At 45.2% G+C, this 19,454-nt stretch overlaps 3 protein-coding genes across 4 annotated transcripts; 1 reads left to right on the forward strand and 2 right to left on the reverse strand.

Moving 5' to 3' along the window:
* Nucleotides 1-113: 113 nt before the first annotated feature.
* LOC115597565 (uncharacterized) lies at nt 114-3,310 on the reverse strand. Of its 2 annotated transcripts, none has more exons than XM_030443597.1 (4): nt 2,175-3,310; nt 1,624-1,815; nt 1,273-1,483; nt 114-1,083 (listed from the first exon to the last, which is right to left on the reverse strand). In XM_030443597.1, the coding sequence occupies exons 1-4, from the start codon at nt 2,833-2,835 to the stop codon at nt 849-851; spliced, it is 1,299 nt and encodes a 432-aa protein (XP_030299457.1). In that variant the 5' UTR covers nt 2,836-3,310; the 3' UTR covers nt 114-848. The 2 variants fall into 2 exon arrangements, with proteins under 2 accessions (XP_030299457.1, XP_030299456.1); XM_030443596.1 differs by having other exon boundaries at nt 1,624-1,818; nt 2,175-3,306.
* A 3,186-nt stretch (nt 3,311-6,496) lies between these two features.
* Nucleotides 6,497-11,723, forward strand: cinp (cyclin dependent kinase 2 interacting protein). Its single transcript, XM_030443599.1, has 5 exons — nt 6,497-6,637; nt 8,927-9,104; nt 10,294-10,429; nt 10,836-10,965; nt 11,041-11,723. The coding sequence occupies exons 1-5, from the start codon at nt 6,631-6,633 to the stop codon at nt 11,241-11,243; spliced, it is 654 nt and encodes a 217-aa protein (XP_030299459.1). The 5' UTR covers nt 6,497-6,630; the 3' UTR covers nt 11,244-11,723.
* Nucleotides 11,724-11,764: 41 nt separating this feature from the next.
* Nucleotides 11,765-19,085, reverse strand: znf839 (zinc finger protein 839). Its single transcript, XM_030443595.1, has 10 exons — nt 18,105-19,085; nt 16,485-17,579; nt 16,250-16,381; nt 15,832-15,945; nt 15,603-15,695; nt 15,311-15,457; nt 14,860-14,964; nt 14,519-14,606; nt 14,279-14,396; nt 11,765-13,264 (listed from the first exon to the last, which is right to left on the reverse strand). Exons 1-10 carry the CDS (start codon nt 18,813-18,815, stop codon nt 12,736-12,738), a joined length of 3,132 nt encoding a protein of 1,043 aa, XP_030299455.1. The 5' UTR covers nt 18,816-19,085; the 3' UTR covers nt 11,765-12,735.
* Between the last annotated feature and the right edge of the window lie 369 nt (nt 19,086-19,454).

Here is a 19,454-nt window from a genome sequence, read left to right on the forward strand (position 1 = left end):
GACTAAGCTGTGCATGTAAACGTACTGACTGTTTCCTGTCAAAGTCTTCAGCTGCCCTATCAATAAAGCCTAAAGGCCAAAAAAAAAAAAAAAAAAAATACTGAGAAACTGAATAGTAGATCATTCATTGATAAGCATCATTTATTGTCAGTCGAAACGTTTTTAGAGCCAATAGATCGACATCAATGTCATCAATTAAGTTAACAGATGAAATCACTGGTTGTACAGATAATAAGAAGTATAACTGTTGGGGTCCAACAGGGGTCAGTTTTAAGTCCAACATTGTTTGTTTTGTACATAAATGACATATACTGTATGGTTGAGTCATAGGCCGCGAGTGCATAACAAACCAAAGGTGCAAAGTACAAATGATGATTTATAGTGTTAATGTGTGGCCACTTTAACACTTTGTGTTTAACGGATGACAAAGATGGCGGCTGTTCAGGCCAAGCTCCTTTGGTCATGGTTAAGCGGTTGCTGCCATTCTAAAACTGCAATAAGTAACAACAACTAAAGCGCTTTGATCATCTTCAACTTCCGCCAATCAGAAATCAGCTTTAGTAAGGGGAGAAATGTTCCATCAGTATGTTTACAAGTTGTGGATGTGATGGACAGAAAGTCGTCCATCACTTCAACTTCGTTACATTCTTGTCTTCACGACTTCCTGTTGTTTGGTATTTAAAAACGTTGATGTAATTTAATGTAAACATGTAATATCACTTTGAACAACCGTGCCCATCACCCTCACCCTCGCACAAAAAAGGCACAGTAAGTAAAATAATATAATTTGAATATTCATGACATTAGATAATGTCACAGCAGGGGCTATAAAGACAGTCTCTGATTGGTCAGACACAGTGGCAGGTGAGCGGATCTCTGTGTGAGCTGGTGATGACTCGGACTCTGTGATTGGTCAGTTCCTGCAGGTCAGAGATCAGCTGCAGCAGGCGAGGACTTGGTTCATTGACGACCCAGCTCGGGTCGGCCGAGTTGGGTCTGTAGTACGAGTCCAGAACTTCAAGAGTGTCGAGGCGCTGCAGCTGCTGCAGACGCAGGAAGTCGCCGTCTGACACGTGATGATGTCTGAAAAACAACAAACAGAAGGTTTCAACGGAAACCAGGTGTTTCCTAGAGGTGGTCAGTATTGGTTTGATTAATCCTTTTCTGAGCAATCAGCTGCTCAGTTTGGACGCAGCCTCAGCTTGTTTCAACTCTTCTGGGTCATGTTATCGATTACTGATCATTACGGATCATCGGTTGCTAGTGACTCACCTGATCCGGAGTGTTCTCAGGTTAGGGAAGAGCTGTGGGAGGAGTCTGACAAGGTTGGAGGAGGAGCTCCAGGGTTCCAGGTGCAGGTGTTGCAGGTGAGGAGCTCTCTGTGAGACCACCTGCAGATCTTCAGGCTGCAGATCCACACAGAGAGTCAGACTGAGGAGGGAGGACGGCAGGAAGTCAGCATACATGGCCAGAGGATGGCCTCCTATTGGAGAGACAGAGTGAGGACAGCGTGACATCACAGTAGCAGCAGGAGAAGAACGATTGAGGTGCTTCAGTGACAAGAAGTGTCCTGTCCCATTACAGTAGAGTCTCAGTAGAGCCACAATAGGTGATAGGACTCACCATGCACACTGAGGCTGCAGAGCTGGGGTAGTGCCATCAGCCATGTTTGCAAGTGACAGGTGGGTCCAGGTACAGAGTACAGGTGGAAGATTGACAGGCTGCGGAGGCAGGACAACGGCTGTAGAACTTCGTGCGTCACCACAGCATCATAGTTCAACAACTGCAGGTCAGACAATTGCAGAGCACTGCCACCTGCTGGCAGACAAACACAACACATCAGTCATCACTAGCTACATGGCTAACTGAGCTAACTCACTAACAGCCATTATTAGCTACAGAATAGAGTACAGTGAGCAGCAGTTAGTGGTCACACAGGTGATATGCTGCCGCCTGTTTGTTTGGAGTGACCTTCAACAGATGTTCTCAGTGGTTCCACCTTTAACGACACCTGCTACCTGCTGATTACCTCCCTGCTGGAAATACCAACATAGACATGCACCAAAACAGGTCTGTGGCAACATGGCAGCATATGTTGTGTTTTGGTGCTGGTCTATGCTGCTTTCTCCAGCTGGGCTGTTTCATCTTACAGGTGAGTTTAGGTGTGTGTTTACCTGTGTGGTGGCCAAGGCCAAAGAAGTCATGTGACAGTGTCTTGTAAGTGATCATGGTGCAGGACAGGTGTTTCAGCTTGGTCAGGTGAGTGAGGACGCTGCTGAGTTTCGGTATGCTCAGACTGCCATCGTGGTGCAACAGCAGTGAGGTGAGACGAGTCAGCTGACTCATGGAGGCCAACAGCTGAGAGGCAGGACAGGTGAGCTGCACGTTACAGATGCTCAGCTGTGTCAGCTGGTGACTCAGAGGAGACAGGAAGTTGATGTTTTTGAGAGGTGTGGAAGAGTTAGCGATGGACAGACGCTGCAGGCGCTGGAAGAGCTTCAGCTCATCAATGCCCCCTTCCCTCCAATCGTCCAATCCCAGCGTGTCGAGAGCAGGAAGCCAGGTGGAAAGCTGCTTTAGGTGTTTCCTCTTACCTGAACGCACCGACACACTACCCACGTGCCGCTGAGCCAGGCTGCGCCAGAATGGGCGGTTGTATCGAGAGAAGTCTCGCAGCACAACGCTGAAGCCTCGCCACAGGGGGCGGGACTTATCCAGCAGGTGTCTGAAGTGTGAACAGGTGCAGCGCACGCTCAGTTTGTCTCTCCAGGACAGAAAGCTGAACACCTGAAGCCACAGCTCAGCAGGAAGCTGCAGCACTGACGTCATCACCATCGCACACCGCCACGATCAGAGTAACAATATCGATTATTGATTATTACTGATGTCTGTTCACCTGTAGCTTGACAGGAAGCCGGAGTGCTGATATCATCACAGCGATAATTTATCAACAACAAACAAAAAACAAACAGTTGATCAGATGTATCTATTATTATTTAATTCTCCTGTCCGATCGCCGATGAGACTCACTGTGACTCTTCGTCTCTTCTTCTGCTGCTGCTGTTACTTCCTGCTGCGTCAGAAAGCAGAGAGTGTGTGAGCAACGGAAGTCTCACTCTGTTTGTTTTTCCTGAGCTCAAGATTCAGTTTGTTACATTATCAATATTTGCATCTTATTAATCCCTTTTCGGCTTAAGTGTCAATCACTCACTTCATCTGCATCAGTCCATAGCAATTTCAAACATTTGAAGGTTCATGATTCCTTACAAATCCTCCAGCCAATTTGTACAAGCACATTGTTAGTTTAATTCAGAGCTGGTAAGCTGCTCACAGACAACACACACACACACACACACACACACACACACACACACATATTTTAAAGGAAGTCTCCGTTAAGTTTTTTCTTCCCAGTGTATGTGTGTGTGTATGTTTGTGTGTGTGTGTGTGTGTCGGCAGTGTGTTTATTAAATCACATTTGCTTTACATTTGAGTGTCACAACAACATATCAGCGACAGCTAAACATGTAAAAAATCTGTCAGATGCGTTTTGAGGTACCTGTTTTTAGTATTCGTGACGCCTCCTACAGGTCCGGCTGAAAATGCCTCAGTTCTGAAACATGAAGACATGTACTGAGATTGATGATGATTGGACTGTTAATCATTAATGAGTTCTGGACTATTTCAAGCTCAGCTCCAGCTTTTTTGAAGTTTTTTGGTCAATATCTTAAAAAACTAAAAAAAACTTTATGCAACTTTTGATCAGCTTTGTCAATAATGATAGAAGGATAATAATCTCTCCCATGGCCTGTTTCTGCTCTTCAACAGCAGACGGAGTGAGACCTCTTCACAATAAAACATCCTGTGTGTGTGTGTGTGTGTGTGTGTGTGTGTGTGTGTTGACGTCACTGTCAGTAAATTACATAATGACAGTTTAATAAATGACTCTGAGTCTGTGAGACAATAAACATGGCTGAAATATTCAGGTCATGTACTCATGTAACTGTACAATGTACAAATACTTCATCATGAGTAAAAGTACTGCAGTATTATCAGCTCTGTGTTCTTCAAGTATCCAAGAAAAGTTCAAATGATGTGTTAAAATGTGAGCAGCTGATTTTAAATCTGTTCAAATGTTTTCTTTATAAAATATGAATATGATTTGAAGAGGAGTTGTTCACTCTGTTCTCACAATTAAATATGACATCAAAACATCAATTAATGTAAATAAATAAATAAATAATAACAAATACATAAACTGAGAAGTAAACATGAGTTTCGGCCTTTCATTTTATGAAACTGTGGTTCAGACTTTTATTAATTCCACAGAGTAACAACAGAATATGTTGATGTTGTTTTGTTGTTGTTGTTGATGATGTTGTTGCTGTTGTAGGTGTTGACATTGTTTTGTTGTTGTTGATGATGATGATGATGATGATGATGTTGTTGTTTTTGTTATTGTTGTTGTTGATGTTGTTGATGATGTTGTTGTTGTCGTTGTTGGCATTGTTTTGTTGTTGATGATGATGATGATGTTGTTGTTTTTGTTGTTGATGATGTCGTTGTTGTTGTTGTTGTTGTTGTTGACATTGTTTTGTTGTTGATGATGATGATGTTGTTGTTTTTGTTGTTGATGATGTTGTTTTTGTTGTCGTATACCATACCTGTCAACCCTCCTGTTTTCCCCAGGAAATTCCGTTATTTTAATCATTTATCCCGCCGTCTTCCCGTTTACATATTTTCCCTTAAATCTCCTGTGTTTCCCCTCCGGCCCAGCGGGTGGCAGTACAGTAGTTGTAGCGCCCTAGGTACGCATGAAGATTCATGAGATTCGGGATTCAAGCAGGATTCGAGTCGTTAATTCCTTAAGTTTCGTTTCATCAACACCGAAAGTAAACACAGTCGTGATGTGACTCTGGGTCTATTTTTAGAATGGCAATTGAATGAATCAGAGCTACGTTATCAATTAATTTTTTAGTTTAGTCAACACGTGAGAACTCGTCTGACACGGAGAGTCTCCTGTTGTGTGAAATAACAACTGTAGTCTGGACTTTGTCTGCAGTGTATCTGTGTAAACGGCTTCATTTAGCGTCTCTCCCTCCCCTCTGGCACCGTCAGTTACCATTGTTACTGAAACTTTATAATGTTGATCAACAAGACGTTTTTGGTCAGTTTGGCTGTACAAAATCATGAATGTAGCCCGATTGTAGCGCTCAATGCTGAAATCTTGTATTATAACATACAGAACAAATGTAAAGCCTCAGAGCTTCTTTGATTATTAACAGCATGTTAGTGATGATAGAAAGGTGATAACTCGCCATCAGACTGACAAGGCTGCAAAAGTTGCTGTTTGTATGATGTATTTTTCTGTTAAACGATAAGTGGCTCACTTTAACAATATTATCATTATTATCAATAATAATAATAATAATAATTAATGATAATGATGATGACAAGAAGTAGAAAAATAGCGTACTGAAAAGTTCTGTAGGTGGTTGATTATTTGAAAGTAAAACTTGAGAAAAGTTTGGCAAAAAAAAGGCACAGTTTGATTTCATTGATTGAAAATTACATTGAAAAAATAAAAAAACATTTTAAGTGTGAATAGAACAGCTGTTCAGATCATCCTCCTGTAAAACACTGTTGGTCAATTATTTAAACTTGATGTCTGCATTAGAGAACATGGTGTGGGGTGAGGCTGTAACTCTTATCTTATTTTTTTAGCATGTGTCAAGTAACGTGCCCTGTAACATGTTTCACAAATTACAAATTGGGAATATGACTTGGCTACAGCTTGAAAAAACTTTTCAGTCAAAAGATTTTTTGCTTCAAACCATGCATTTGTTGCAGCAAGAAAGGCAGAGGATGATCAGGCAAGGAGGAGGAAAGGTGAGAATTGTAATAAGCTAAGAGAATGAGAAAAATAGTAAACTAGCCTACAGATGCAACAGATAGCCAATAGATATGCTAACCTGTAACCTACTGCAAATGTAGCCTAGGCTAAAAAATGAAAGGACATGCAATGAATCAGAATATTTTAAGGCCTTTTTCAGTCACGGTATGAATTATCCATCAATAATATTATTTGGATGTTCGGATTTATAAGTAATAATGTGACTAAACATGGCATTAAAATATTAGGACGAAGAGGTTGAAGGGACAGAGACAGGAGGAGAGGAGAGAGAGAGAGCAGGAGAAGGAACCTGTGAGGTGCATGTGGTTTCAGGTACGACGCGAGCAGTCCGACCACCCACAGATGATTCGCAGAGGATTTCCCTTATTTTCAAATCCCAATGTTGACAGGTATGGTTGCTGACATTGTTCAGCTCTCACTGTGTTTACTGTACAGACTTTAGAGTTGAGCAGGTGTTAAACTCTCTTGATTACAGTTAATAATTGATGCGTTACATGCAGCAGAATAAAGATCAATAATCAACATCAGGAAATGTCCTTAGAGTTCATTTCCGGTTCGGGTGACTGGTCACTCGTGACGTTTTTGATGCGGGGGAAGGTGAGTTGATGGATCAGCAGGAGGCGCTGAAGCTGAGGACCTCCAGCACAAAAGACGAAGAAGAAACCAGGAAGTGAGAAGTTGGTCGTTAGCGTGAGCTGTGAGGACTTATCGATGAAATGGAAGGTGAGTGAACACCTGTACACTAACCACATGATCGATGATCGAACGTGACTGGAACCGATCGACTGATCGATGGATGTTAGTGCAAAAATGAAAGGCGCACGAGGATCGCGTGTTAAACATCCTTCAGTCAGCTGATCGGCCGACGTATCGATCTGACTGTTTACACCGAGCGGAACACTTCACACACCCGTCAATCAACCTGCTTGCGGCTATCTATCAATCGATCATCAATCAGACAATCGATCACAGCAGACTGCTTATCACGTGCGCCGCGATAAGCAGTCTGCTGTGATCGTCAGATCGTCAGCTGAAGCTGTGACGTCATTTGTGTTGATGTTGTTGTTGGGGGGGGGGTGCTATTGCTATTATTATATTATACTATTCTGTTACTTTGGGTGTTTTATAGTAGAAGTGACTGAACTTATTAATGATGAAATGATAAGTCATCCAAGATAATGTCAAAAACTAAATAAATGTCAACATTTTTAAGTGTCTTCAGTCTTTAAGGTGAAAATGTCCCTCTTTTTTTTTCTTTACACATAAACAAATCTATATACATTTGTACAATAAACAGCCAACACAACAAACAAACCAAATATATATCAGAGGAGGCTCGTCCATAGAGGCAGAGGAGGTTGGTCCTCCTCTATTTTTGAGAGGCAAGAGGAAGATCAATTTCAATTTTTTTAAGAAAGAGTAACTGGTTGAAATAAATCATTACCAAATCTCAGTATCATAAAAAAGTTTCTTCTTTGGAAGAAAATCCCCCTTACAACGGTTGAACAGCGACAGCTGCAGACGGAGGAGACAGAGCAGTCTGTGAGGGGAGCAGGGAGCAGGAAGGTGAAGGCTGGAGGAGGACGGAGGGCTTCTGTCCTCCGTGGGAGGGATCTCCTTCATTCACTCAATGCATTAAGGATTTTTTCATGCTGATCTATGATTGGCTAAGACACGTAAAATGACGCGCTAAGGGAGGAAGTCCTCCCTTACCCCCAATTTCCACCGGGTACGTCTCCGCTGGCGTTGCGTCTCCGCCACGCCAGCGGAGCAGATACGTTTCACTTTAGTCAATGTGTCAATCTCCACCAGGTCCGCTGCGCTGCGTATCCGCTCCGTCCCAGCTCCGGCAGTCCGGAGGCCTCCGGAACAGATACGCAGGACTTCTATATCTGGCGGATGCCGGAGCACGACGCAGCAAGTCAGCTGAATTTAGCACCGAGCAGACAGGAAGTCAAGCGCTAAAATAACAAACAGCATCCGGTTACCTTTCAAAATAAAACACTCGGTGTTGACACCAGCACACAAATCTCAAAAAAGAGACCACCACAAGCTCTTCTGCTAATCCCTCGGTCGGGAACACTTAGTGTTATTGTTTTTAATAACACAGACCTATAACTGCGGTCGTGAGTGATCATGTGATTATCGCGGGAACTTCTCTGCCTCGTGAGCCAGCTGTCTACCGTACTGCGCCGCAGCGGACTCAAACCGCAACCGGTGGGGATTGCCGGACGGCGGAGCAAAACCGGATCGGAGCTTCAACGCAGCGGACACGTATCCAGTGGAAATTGGGGGTTACCAATCAGCAACCAGAATGCAAGATTGACAGCAGGTTGGTCCAATAACAGTTCCTAAATTTCATTCTCACATTTATACACAAATCCGGGGCGAAATCTATGGGCGCCGCCATCTTGCCTGCCGCCATTACTGCGTGGCTGCGGACTGTTACTTGCCGGTGCCCTCTAATGGATTTTCAATGGAAGCATCCTGCTCGTGAAAACGTCAGGTGACTTTAAACGCCGGATTCAGGTGTATATTTTAATAAATAAATGCCGGTTCCAAATAAATGTCGGGTCTAATTATTATTATTATTTTTTTATTAAAGAAGGATACGTGACCACTGACACTGCACGTTATTTCTTCTTCGCCTTTTTCACGTGTTGTGCTGCTTTCTGTCAGTCAGTATCACATTAATGATCACCATGGCTCTGGTGCAGCAACAAATAAAAAGTACAACTTCAAATTAAAACTTTCTGTCGTAAAAGATGGCCTGATTGACAGGTTAAATTGAATGTATAATCTTAAAAGAAACTTCCTTTATCTTGTTTGTGACACACTATCTGCTACTTGAAGTCCAAACGAGTTCCAGTTATACCTATACATTTTGAGTTCCAGAGTAGTTTAGCTGATGGGTTTGTAATTTCTTGGCAAAATTTCCTTATATAGATAGATAGATAGCTAGATAGATAGAGATATATATAATTTATTTTTTTTTCCTCTGCTGCCTCTCAGGTCAGTCAGGTGACATCGCAGTGACGTCAGCAAACAGGAAGTGCTCTGCCGTCACAGGAAGTGCCCGTAAGATCAAAGACAATGCAGCCGACTGGCACAACCTGATGATGAGGTGGGAAAAACTCAACGAGGAAGGATTTGATGTGGCGGGAAACATCGTCAACATGAGACTGACACAGTGAGTTTACGTTAGCTTAATGAGTTTAGTTTAACCTGACAGGTGACTCGAGTGACATCACTCAAGGACATTTATCAGAAATACTTTGTTATTGATCCCCGAGGGGAAATTGCTTGCAATACAGATGCTACCATTCACAGTCTCAGAAATATCCAGAAAAATATAATAGTAGTAGTAATAATAATAATAATAATAATAATAATAATAATACAAACTATATACAAGCAAGAACAACAAAAAAAGAACAAAAATACAAGAAATGTACATTCTACTAGTATAAATTCATATAAACTGAGTAGTAAATAAAGCTACAGTTGGGATATGGGTTATTGCACAATATTTGTCTTAATTATTGCACATTAGAGAGAAACAAAGCGTCCAGAGTCCTTCTATCAGTTGACAGTCAGAGCGAGGAGTTTAACAGTTTGATGACCACAGGCAGGAATGATTTCCTGTGGTGCTCTGTGGTGCATCATGGTGGGATCAGTCTAGTGCTGAATGTACTCCTGTGGCTGACCACCACGTCATGGAGTGGATGGGAGCCATTGTCCAACATGTAACTTACACAGCATCCACCTCTCTGACACCACCACCAGAGAGTCCAGCTCCACTCCCACAACGTCACTGGCCTTGAGGATCAGTGTGTTAAGTCTTTTGGTGTCTGCTACTCTGAGCCTGCTGCCTCAGCACAGAACAGCATACAGGATAGCACTGCCCACCACGGGCTCAGAAAACATCCTGAGCATAGTACAGCAGACATTGAGGGACCTCAGCCGTCTCAGAAAATAGAGATGACTCAGTCCCTTCCTGTAGAGGACATTGGTGTTCTTTCCCTTGTCCAGTTTATCATCAATGTGGACCCCCAGATACTTATAATCCTCCACAATATCCATACTGACCCCAAGATGGAAACGGGCCAACGGCACCTTGGTCCTCTTCAGGTCCTCCTCATCTTCACACAGCTCCTCTGGAAACAAAAAACATCTGATGGTTGGAGGGAAGCTGACAGTTCTGCACCAGCTGCTGCAGTTTGTCTTGTCAGAGGGGCAACCAGTCCCTGAAGGAGGGGATGGGGTCCTTGTTAATGTGGGTGGAGTCTGTGTTAGTGTGGTCGGGATTTGTGATAATGTGGTTGGGGCCTGTTAATTGTCCTGTTTAAGGTAGTATATATCTTTTTTTCCTGCTCTAGTTCTCGGAGTGATCAGCTGCTGGTGGACGAGTCTTCATTACCTACATCAGCTTCATCAACTCTGTGGCAGCCGACGGGCGGAGCTCCAGAGCTGCAGGACGAATGCTGCAAACTGCAAAACGTCATCAACAAAATGGTGATTGTATCTTTATTAAGCTGAAGAGTTGTAAGACTTTTTCAAATTTTCTTGCCATCAGATCAGAAACAAGTTCCTTTTATTTTGAACTGGATCAGTCGTGCTCACAAACACGTCCAGGTTTCAGAACAAATGCTGTTTTCTGTAACAACATGTCGTCATGGTAACAGCGTGATGTTGTGGAAACCCTAAACAACATGTGATGCAGTTCTTATTGTGAACCGGTCACAGCTCAGTTTTATGTTCAGAACCGGTAAACTGACCTCTGACCTCTCTCCTAAAGCTCTCATCGAATTGGTCGCCTATGTTCCTACACATTGTCAGACTGGGATGATGAAGATGCACGCTCAACAGTCGAGTCACAGTTTATCTTCTGAACCCTACATCTGTGGTTTCATGTTCTCAGGGCGTTGTGGTGACGAAGATGGAGCGTCTGATGACATCACAGCGAGCTGTTCAAGATCTGGAGGAGTTTCAATTTGGACCTGAAGGAAGAAAGTTTCCTCTGTTTCACAGCTGGAACACCAAACTCTTTGGTGAGTTTACCTGTTCGGTGCAATGCACCTGATGAATCAATCTCTCCCGAGTGATGATGTTTCTTCTTGTTTCAGAGGAGTCGTCTCGTGCCTTGTTGGAGTCATTCTGTCAGGAGCTGAAGTTGAAGCAGTTGATCTTGCAGGAACTCGCCCACACCGTGACCTCTGACCTTTGCATGGTCTTCCTGTCCTGCTGGTTGCACCAGCCCTTCATCCCCCCACAAACCAGACTGATGCTGGAGGCTCTGCTGCTGGAGACCGGACACCGCCCGCTCTGACATCATCCATCCTCCAGAGTCGTGTGATCAACACCAGGGTCATCTCTGACCGACCAGGCACTAACCTGGCTTAGCTCAAAGACTGAAAGCATGGGGAAACTGTTAGCCTAGCTGTTGACAGCACAGGTGTAGAAGCAGGGCTGTAAAGAGATGTAAAGCTGGATCACCGTCCTGACGCTGCAGGTGAACCCTCACAATCAGCTGATGGACTTTCACTCTTTGATGTCTATTCGACACACAAGTCTGTTTTTGTCTCTAAAGCCTGAAATTCAATGTTTATATTCTGATTGACTGCATAAATAAATGTTTTATGAATGTTAGAAATGTATGTGTTGCTGACTAACCCTTTCACTGAGGAAGAACAAACAATCTGTTAGCATCAGAAGCTTCACTGTGAAAAACGGGTTTAACACAGAACCAGTTTCCCTGCGTTGTTACAGTACAACTGTATGTGACAATAAAGAGTCTTTTAAAAGTAAACATTGATGAATTTAAACATCCATCCTGAAACAGCTCAAAGCCGAGGTCATAACGTCTGTTTATTGGAGGAACATGAAACACGTTTAATTCAATCAGCACTCAAACTGTTTTCAGTCCGTCCTCACATCGCTTCTCCAAACCAGCACAAACGTTCACTTTACGTTTGGAAAATGTTTTGCTGTGAAGTTTTATAAAAAGTAATAAAATAGTGCAACTTTTTTTAAACTTTGTCATATTTATCTACATATAAACAGCCAACTGAACGTTTCTATTTTTCAATGAACAACAACTCCAAATATGGAAACACAGAAAAAAAGTTTCTTCTTCTTTTTTTTTTTTTTTTTTTACAAATTTACAATCGCACCAGATTCCTTAAAAAAGAGCAGGAAGCCACCGATGACATCATCACAGGTCAGAGCAGAACGGATCAAACAAACAACGAGCTGAGCTCAGACCATAAATAAGTTTGTTCATCGATGCTGAATACAGAAAAGGACAATAATTGATTATCTTGGTATAATAATGCTGCAGATATTTATAGTCCGTTAACCTGAGGTCTGGGTCAATTGATTAGGAATTATTGATAAAGTTATCTGTAGAAACCACTGTTGACCCGGTGATAAATCTGTCACCTGATCACGTTCACGTCCTTGTTATCAGGAAAAGGTTCGATCAGTTTCTCTCAGGAAAACAAAATATTAAACATCAGCAGCACAAAATAAAACTTTAAACAAGAGTCTTACTGCGGACGGCCACGTCCAGGGGAGACGGTCCAGGAGACAAAACCCAGGTGAGAAAGTCCAGGTGAGATAGTAGAGTTGTTTTCTAGGTCCAGGTGTCTCTGGGTTTAGGTGTTTTGTGGCTCCACGTGTATTCAGGGTCCAGGTAAGTCTCACAGCTACAACTGGAGTTATCGCACCTAATACATGTAGACTCTCCCATTTCATGTAATGTGGTTCAGGTCCGGTTGTAGTCTTGCTCAGTCCAGATCAGTCCGGATTTGGTTAAGGGTTCACTGAGGAGCTTTGGTTCCGTCAGAAGCCTCAATGCCCAGCAGGGCCTGGACCGCCTCCAGGGGAACCCCCTCTGGTGTCTGAATGTGCATGGTGGTCCCGTCGGGCCCATTGACGATCACGATCCGGTCCAATCCAGGTTCTGCCATCTGGACCGTCAGGCCCTCGGTCTGGATGTAGATCTCCTGACCCTCCTGCAGCTCTTTAGGCTCACAGGGGTCTGAGGATCTGGACTCTGACTGGGAGAAGTCCCTCTGCTGATGGGGGGTTGGGGTTTGGACTGAGGTGGACTCAGGTGTCTGGGTGGTTCTAGACTCGGGTGTCTTGGAATCTGCAGTTGTGTCAGGACCTGAACCCAAAGCTTTCTCCAACTCCTTCATCTGGGCTGTGAGGTCACTGGTGCTCAGGACCTGGTACTGGCTGGCCGACAGAGGCTCCTCCCCCTGGTCCTCACCTGGGGTCACCTCCATGGATGTATCTGGGGGCAGGGCCTGGGTGGAGGTGGAGGTGGAGGTGGAGCCAGAGGAGCTGAGGGAGCAGAGAAATACATTCAGAAAGGATCAGAACAGAGCAACACAGATGTGATCTCATGTGGAGGCAAATGTAAACAAACGGAGACGGCGGAGAAACAACTTCCTGTTATGTTAAAACTGCAGTGAGAAATGGGGGAGGAGGAGGAGAAAGAGGAGGAGGACAATGACAAGGAGGCGGCGGCTGGTACTTCTGTGTTAGTGATGAGCGGATCAGGTTGGGTCATAAACATGATCAGTGATGAAGATGCAGGTGGGCGAAAAATGTTTTTAATGAGGAAAATATTAATAAGGTCACCTGCAGCGATCGCTGTCCTCTGAGAGAGCTGAGGTCCCCTAACCCTCCACAAGGCACGGCACCCTCACTTCATTATTTAAATCAACTAAAAGGCTGACAGGATCATTCAGTATTGATCAGAATCGATCATTAATGAATTTTCTGTGTTCCTCACTCACAGTTCAGGTTCATACGGTGAAATATTTTGGTGTAAAGCAGCTGTCCTCCTGATGAATCCGGCGCTCCATCAGCACTGTATGAAAATATCTATTTCAGAAGATAAAGGTTGGTTCTGTTTCTCGTTCCTGTTGACTTTATAACTACAGCGTTTAGTTTTGATACTTAAATGTGTCACAATGACATTACTGCGCTCATGGTGTTTAAAATGACTTCACACAGCCTCTCTGATCATTACACCAGACTGCAGCGGTGTCTTACTGTCTGCATAATGTGTTTAAATAGCAGGAAACAGGCTGCACCTTTGACTTTAGACCAGGTTTTTGTTTGTCGATGGTGCTGCCTCAAGATAACGATGTGCCATCAATGCTCCTCAACAGACATCATTTTAAGACCAACACAGCCAGAAGCACACAGGTGGGCCTCCTACTTACACAACATGGCCTCTGGCCATGACAATGACAACTTTGTCGGACCCTACGATCCCAGAGATCACCTGTTCTACTCATGATCACATGTTCTACCAGTGCTAGAGGACAAGTGATGGGGCCAGCTCACCTGGAGGCAGAGTCAGCAGTGGTGCTCTGCTGTTTTGTTCCAGCTGGGATCACTAGAGGAGACACAGAAACCGAACAGGGCTTCAGAGGGGAGGTCACAGAGGTCATGGGGGTCTCACCTGGGAAAGAAAAGTGGGAAAACACAAGTTCAGTTCAGTTAAAAATGCACAGTATATCTATGATTACATCAACTACAGCACTGATGGAGTCGTGTGTAGTACTGATGGAGTAGTAGTAGTACCTGCTCTGTGTGCCTCAATGCCATTCTGGTGAACTGGAACGCTGTTCTCCATCTTGAATCTCTTTGAAGGCGGCAGCATTTTGGAATTCTGGGAAACGGAATTTGTGATGAATTATACTGAATACATGGATCAGGTGTTTATATGAAGACTGAACCTGGATCAAGTGTTCATCAGGGAATTGATCCAGTTCTCTGAAATTTGGATCTGATGTATACACATGCAAGCACAAAAAGATACTACAAACACACCAGGGTGCAGGCAAACATACCAGATCCAGACTGGAACCAGACCAGACCTGGATCCTGCTCTCAGAAGCTGATGGGGCTGACAGTGTGTTTACCTCCATGTATCGGATGTTCTTATTGGTCAGATTGGAGCTAGGAGACGATCCAGGAACCACCTTCATCCTGTTCACCTCGTCCAGGATCCCCAAAGACCTGGCAACCTATAACACATGCAACAGTTGACACACCTGTAACCTGAATCACACAGTACACAACAGTTCACACACCTGTATCGTATGAAATTGACCGATTGATGAAAATATCAACGGGCCAAATGTCGGCTGGGAAATATGCTAAATAAGTTAATTAACTTCCAACATATGATATAAACTAATATTGTGTGACCGTTAAGCTCTTTTACCCAGACAATTGAAACTTCTCAGCAGCTCGGACACTGAGAGACTCACAGTTTGTTCACTCATGTGCAGCATGTTTTCTCACCACACACGCACATCCTCTCAGAAAATCACAGTAGAACAAGGAGTAGATTACAGTAGAAGGTCTCACCTCGATGTTCCGGACCTCCAGTGGTACAGTTCCGGCCTGTGGACTGATGATGTAATCCTGAGCGGCCTGTCTCACCTGAGTCTGCAGGGACTCAAACTCACGGTAAATATCTGGGAACCGAGTTCGAGCTGGACCGCCACGTTCCACCTGAAGGAGGGAAGACCCAACAGTCTGTCATCTCATCGTGTGTACCGTGTGTGTGTGTATATACACACACACACACACACATATACACACACACGTGTGTATATGTGTGTGTGTATATACATACTGTGTGTATGTGTGTGTGTACCTTTGCCAGCAACAGCTCCCACAGACTCAACATTTTCGTCAAACGAGGAAGAACAATGTCCATCAGCTCCTCATCCTCACACTGCTCCACTAGCTGTATACAACACATAGTTGTCATGGATACACAACAACACATCATGTATCCTTCATTGACTATGGTCATCAATTATGGTCATTGATGAAGAATGTAACCATGACTTCACAGCATGTCTCAACTTTCTTCCTCTTACCTCCTGCAGTCGATCTCTTCTCCTCTCCGCCTGCTGCTCTGCAGTTACCGTGGTGACAGAAAGCTTTGGTGGTCGACCACGGCGGCCCCGCCTACTGACGAGGCCAACTGCCAGCTTGGAAAATGAACCAATCAGATTAATGGATTATTTACTAAAATCAAAGTTGTTGAGAAGAACATGTGGAGTGTTCTCTGGTCATCAGACTGCAGTTTATCATGTCATTGTACGGAAATGTACAGGTGTGACTGACCATACAGGTGTGTCACACCTGAAGGAGTTTGATGCTGTGGAGAGGAGGACTCATTGACTTGATGTTGAGCACTGACTTCCACATTGGTTGAGGTCTGAGACTGTTTTCCAATGGTTAATAACAATCATTACATTTTGTAAGAAAGAGAAAAGTTTGAAGTGATCTCACCTTAGGAGGTGGAACCATTGATCGACCGTGGCCTCGACCCCGCCCCCTCCCTCTGCCTCGCCCTCGGGGCCTGCCGGGGCCCCGGTAATGGAGGCCCCGAAGACCTACAGCTGCTGCTGGACCCCCTTCCACCTGCAGACCGATCAGAGAGAGAGAGGAGCGACCAACTCAATAAATATTTCCCCTGAAGTTTGATCCTCCCCACCAAGCTATGGTTAGTGGATTGCTCCCTTACTCTGTTTGTTGTTGTGGCAGCCGATCTGTCCTCCTTTTTCTTGTCCTCCTCTCTGACAGTCCCTGCTGTTGTCTCCTGTGATTGGCTGTCCTCTCTGACGGGGTGTGGTGTGTTGCTGGGTGAGTCGCCAGGCAGATCGGGCTCTCCGTGTGTCGGGTTCAGTTTGTAGTGCCGGTTCAGTCCTCCGGGGCCAATGTAGGCCTTATCGCAGGTCTGGCAGCGATGAGACCGGGACTTGTGGCTGTAGGTGAGGGAGGGGGAGGAGCCAGGCGTGGGGCCATCTTTCTTCGCAGCCTCCTCCTCCTCTACGCTCATGTCAGAGTAGTCGTCAGAGTCGGACTGGTGGCTGTCGGCGAGGTCCTCCGTCTTGATGAACTTGTAGTCTTTGGCTTTGTACTTCGGCGGTCTCGAGACTCGGCCAGATCTGGTCTGGACCTTCATCACCTTCTTTTCTCTCTTCTTCACCCTCTTCTCCTTCTCTTTTTCCCTCTCCCTGTCCTTTGCTGTTGGGGGCGGGGTTACAGGGGGCGGGGCTGTGGTGGCAGGGCGGACAGCAGAAGGTGTGGCGCTCTGAATTGGGACCGCAGTGACTACTGTAGATGGTTTAACAGGATTCTTACTGGTGGCTGTCATCGTGCCATTAGCCCCGGTTTTAATTAGCGGGACACTTATGGTTTTAGCTGCGGAGGTGGGCGGGGTCTTGATGATGGTAGGAGGTGTAGGCTTAACGGCAGAGGAGGTCTGGACTCTGATTGGTGATACTGCAGGTTTCTGACCTGGACTGGAGGTGGTGCCTGCTGATGCCGTCTGACCTGTGACTTTGTGAACCAATGGGAGCAGAGATCCAACGACAGGGGACGGGCTCTGCAGCAGCAGCTGAATGGGGGGATCCCCCGGGCGCTGCTGCAGGAAGAACTGCTGACCCTGCTGACCAACCACAGGCTGGATGTGGATGATCTGAGCACTGCTTACGCTGCCATTGGCTGACAGCTTGACCTGGGGATGACTGACAGCAACACACTTCTGCTGGGGGGTGGAACCTGTCTTGAGTTCCTGTTTAGGGGGAACCTGGATCTGGATCCTGACGGGCTCAGACTAAAAGGACAGAAAACCAGAGACCAGTTGAAAACACTCAGGGTTTAACCTGACTGAAAGCTCCAGACCAGCCACTCAATGGACCCTGAGAAGATTATTACAGTAGGGAGAGATTCTTCATCTAAATTTCACCAAAACTCAAGGGGAAAAAAAATCATTTAATTATTTGTTTCCGTTATTAATGTGAAAACGCATAGAAGTGACTGAGACCATTAGCTGTTTGAGAAAAACAAACCAACTACAGGTGCTGCCTATACACCTGACAAAAACACCTGAAGAAGAACTGGCGACAGACACACACACACACACACATAGAGACAGACAGAGAGAGTGAGACAGGTGATGGATGTATCACTTAGATATTTCCACACTTGGCTGGCAGACTATGTCTCATTGGGGAACTGACTGTTCCCCCTGGTCCGACAGGATCAGTCTGGACCAGTTGAGTCCGACAGGATCAGTCTGGACCAGTTGAGTCCAGTACAGACCAGATAAACCAGTCCTTAAAAGGGTTGTACAACTCACCTTCTTCTGGACAACCTGGACCGAGCTGCCGGTCTGCATTGCGAACTGCTGAGCGACACTCTTCAGCTGCTGGGAAGCGTTGTTCTGGGTTGAGGTCTTCAGGTTCTGCTGGGGGATCTGGACCTGCTTCTGCTGCTTCAGACCCTGCTGAGGGACCTGAACATGGACTTGTTGTTGGGACTTGGTCACCTGGTTGATGACCTGCTGCAACTGACTCGGGTCCAGGGCCGTGTTGTGGACGGGGATGGTTTTGACCAGCTGGCTCTGTTGGAGCAGCTGGGCGGCCTCGGTGTCGGAGACCTGGACGATCTGCTGCTTGGTAAGCTGATCCAGTAGAGCCTGCTGCTCCTCGGCCGTCAGTCCAGAACCCTCCACCAGGCTGCCGTCCGGCTGCACGTAAATGATGGTGGTGTTCGCCAGGTCCGGGCCCAAGCCAGTGAGCTCTGTGCCCACCAGGATGCTCTGTTCCCCCGAGCAGCTCTGTAAGAACTCTGCCAGCTGAGCTCCGGACCCTGCCGGTGAACTCTCACCGGGCTGACCGGTCTCTACACGGGACACCGTCTGTAAACCCTCCCCGGGCTGTCTGCTCTGCTCGGCAGCCGTTGACGAGACATTCTCCCCCTGCTGCGTGCACAGAGCGGCCGCGGTCCCCGGCGGCTCCGCGGCTGTTATTGTTCTGGTCGAACCGCTGTCATCCTCGTTGTCCGCCATTTTGCCTGTGAGGCTAACTGAACTGTTAGCTTAGCTCAGACGGGGGGCCAGTCGGTAGATCCAATCAACCTGATCGTCGATCGATATCAGCCAATAAATACTTAGTTTTAAAATCTGTGTGTGCGGGTGATTAAAACGCTCCGCTGGGCTGAAGGGCAACATTAACGGGAGGGGTAATAACGGGAGCAGGTAACGGTTAGCTCGGGGCGTTTTGTACTAGCCTAGCTTAGCCGTCGGGAGGAGCGGGAGTGCGTACTTCCCGAACCGGATTCCCAAATGGACCGAACTCAAAATGTAAAATGTTTATGTTATTTAATGAAGAGTTTGTGTGATGCTATTTCTATCAAGTAAAATCCACATTTTAATAAAAGTGTAACATTCAAATATTTTCACCACCAGTATATGATGTTATTGTGTGTGTGTGTGTGTGTGTGTGTGTGTGTGTATGTATACATACATACATATATATATATATATATATATATATATATATATATATATATATATATATATATATATATATTAATTCCACTCCTGCAGTTGTATTAAACCAGTGTTTGGAGACATTATTACAAATGTTACCTTTCTATCTTTTTACCTTCAAAGCGTTTTTGGAATAAACACAGTTCATTGTTGGAA

The sequence above is a fragment of the Sparus aurata genome, chromosome 16 (assembly GCF_900880675.1).
Source record: "Sparus aurata chromosome 16, fSpaAur1.1, whole genome shotgun sequence".
In the NCBI taxonomy this organism is placed as follows: domain Eukaryota; kingdom Metazoa; phylum Chordata; class Actinopteri; order Spariformes; family Sparidae; genus Sparus; species Sparus aurata.

What these genes read in the sequence shown, in the direction of transcription:
- LOC115597565 (XM_030443596.1), bottom strand. Translation starts at nt 2,835, where the DNA reads ATGGTGATGACGTCAGTGCTGCAGCTTCCTGCTGAGCTGTGGCTTCAG. An exon ending in CTGCAGCCTCAGTGTGCATG is followed by an intron (nt 1,484 to 1,623) that starts GTGAGTCCTATC and finishes TCTCTCCAATAG; the next exon opens with GAGGCCATCCTCTGGCCATG. An exon ending in CTGAGAACACTCCGGATCAG is followed by an intron (nt 1,084 to 1,272) that starts GTGAGTCACTAG and finishes GTTGTTTTTCAG; the next exon opens with ACATCATCACGTGTCAGACG.
- cinp (XM_030443599.1), top strand. An exon ending in AAAACGTCATCAACAAAATG is followed by an intron (nt 10,430 to 10,835) that starts GTGATTGTATCT and finishes TCATGTTCTCAG; the next exon opens with GGCGTTGTGGTGACGAAGAT. An exon ending in CTGGAACACCAAACTCTTTG is followed by an intron (nt 10,966 to 11,040) that starts GTGAGTTTACCT and finishes TTCTTGTTTCAG; the next exon opens with AGGAGTCGTCTCGTGCCTTG.
- znf839 (XM_030443595.1), bottom strand. Translation starts at nt 18,815, where the DNA reads ATGGCGGACAACGAGGATGACAGCGGTTCGACCAGAACAATAACAGCC. An exon ending in TCCAGGTTGTCCAGAAGAAG is followed by an intron (nt 17,580 to 18,104) that starts GTGAGTTGTACA and finishes CTGTCCTTTTAG; the next exon opens with TCTGAGCCCGTCAGGATCCA. An exon ending in ACTGCTGACTCTGCCTCCAG is followed by an intron (nt 13,265 to 14,278) that starts GTGAGCTGGCCC and finishes CTGCTCCCTCAG; the next exon opens with CTCCTCTGGCTCCACCTCCA.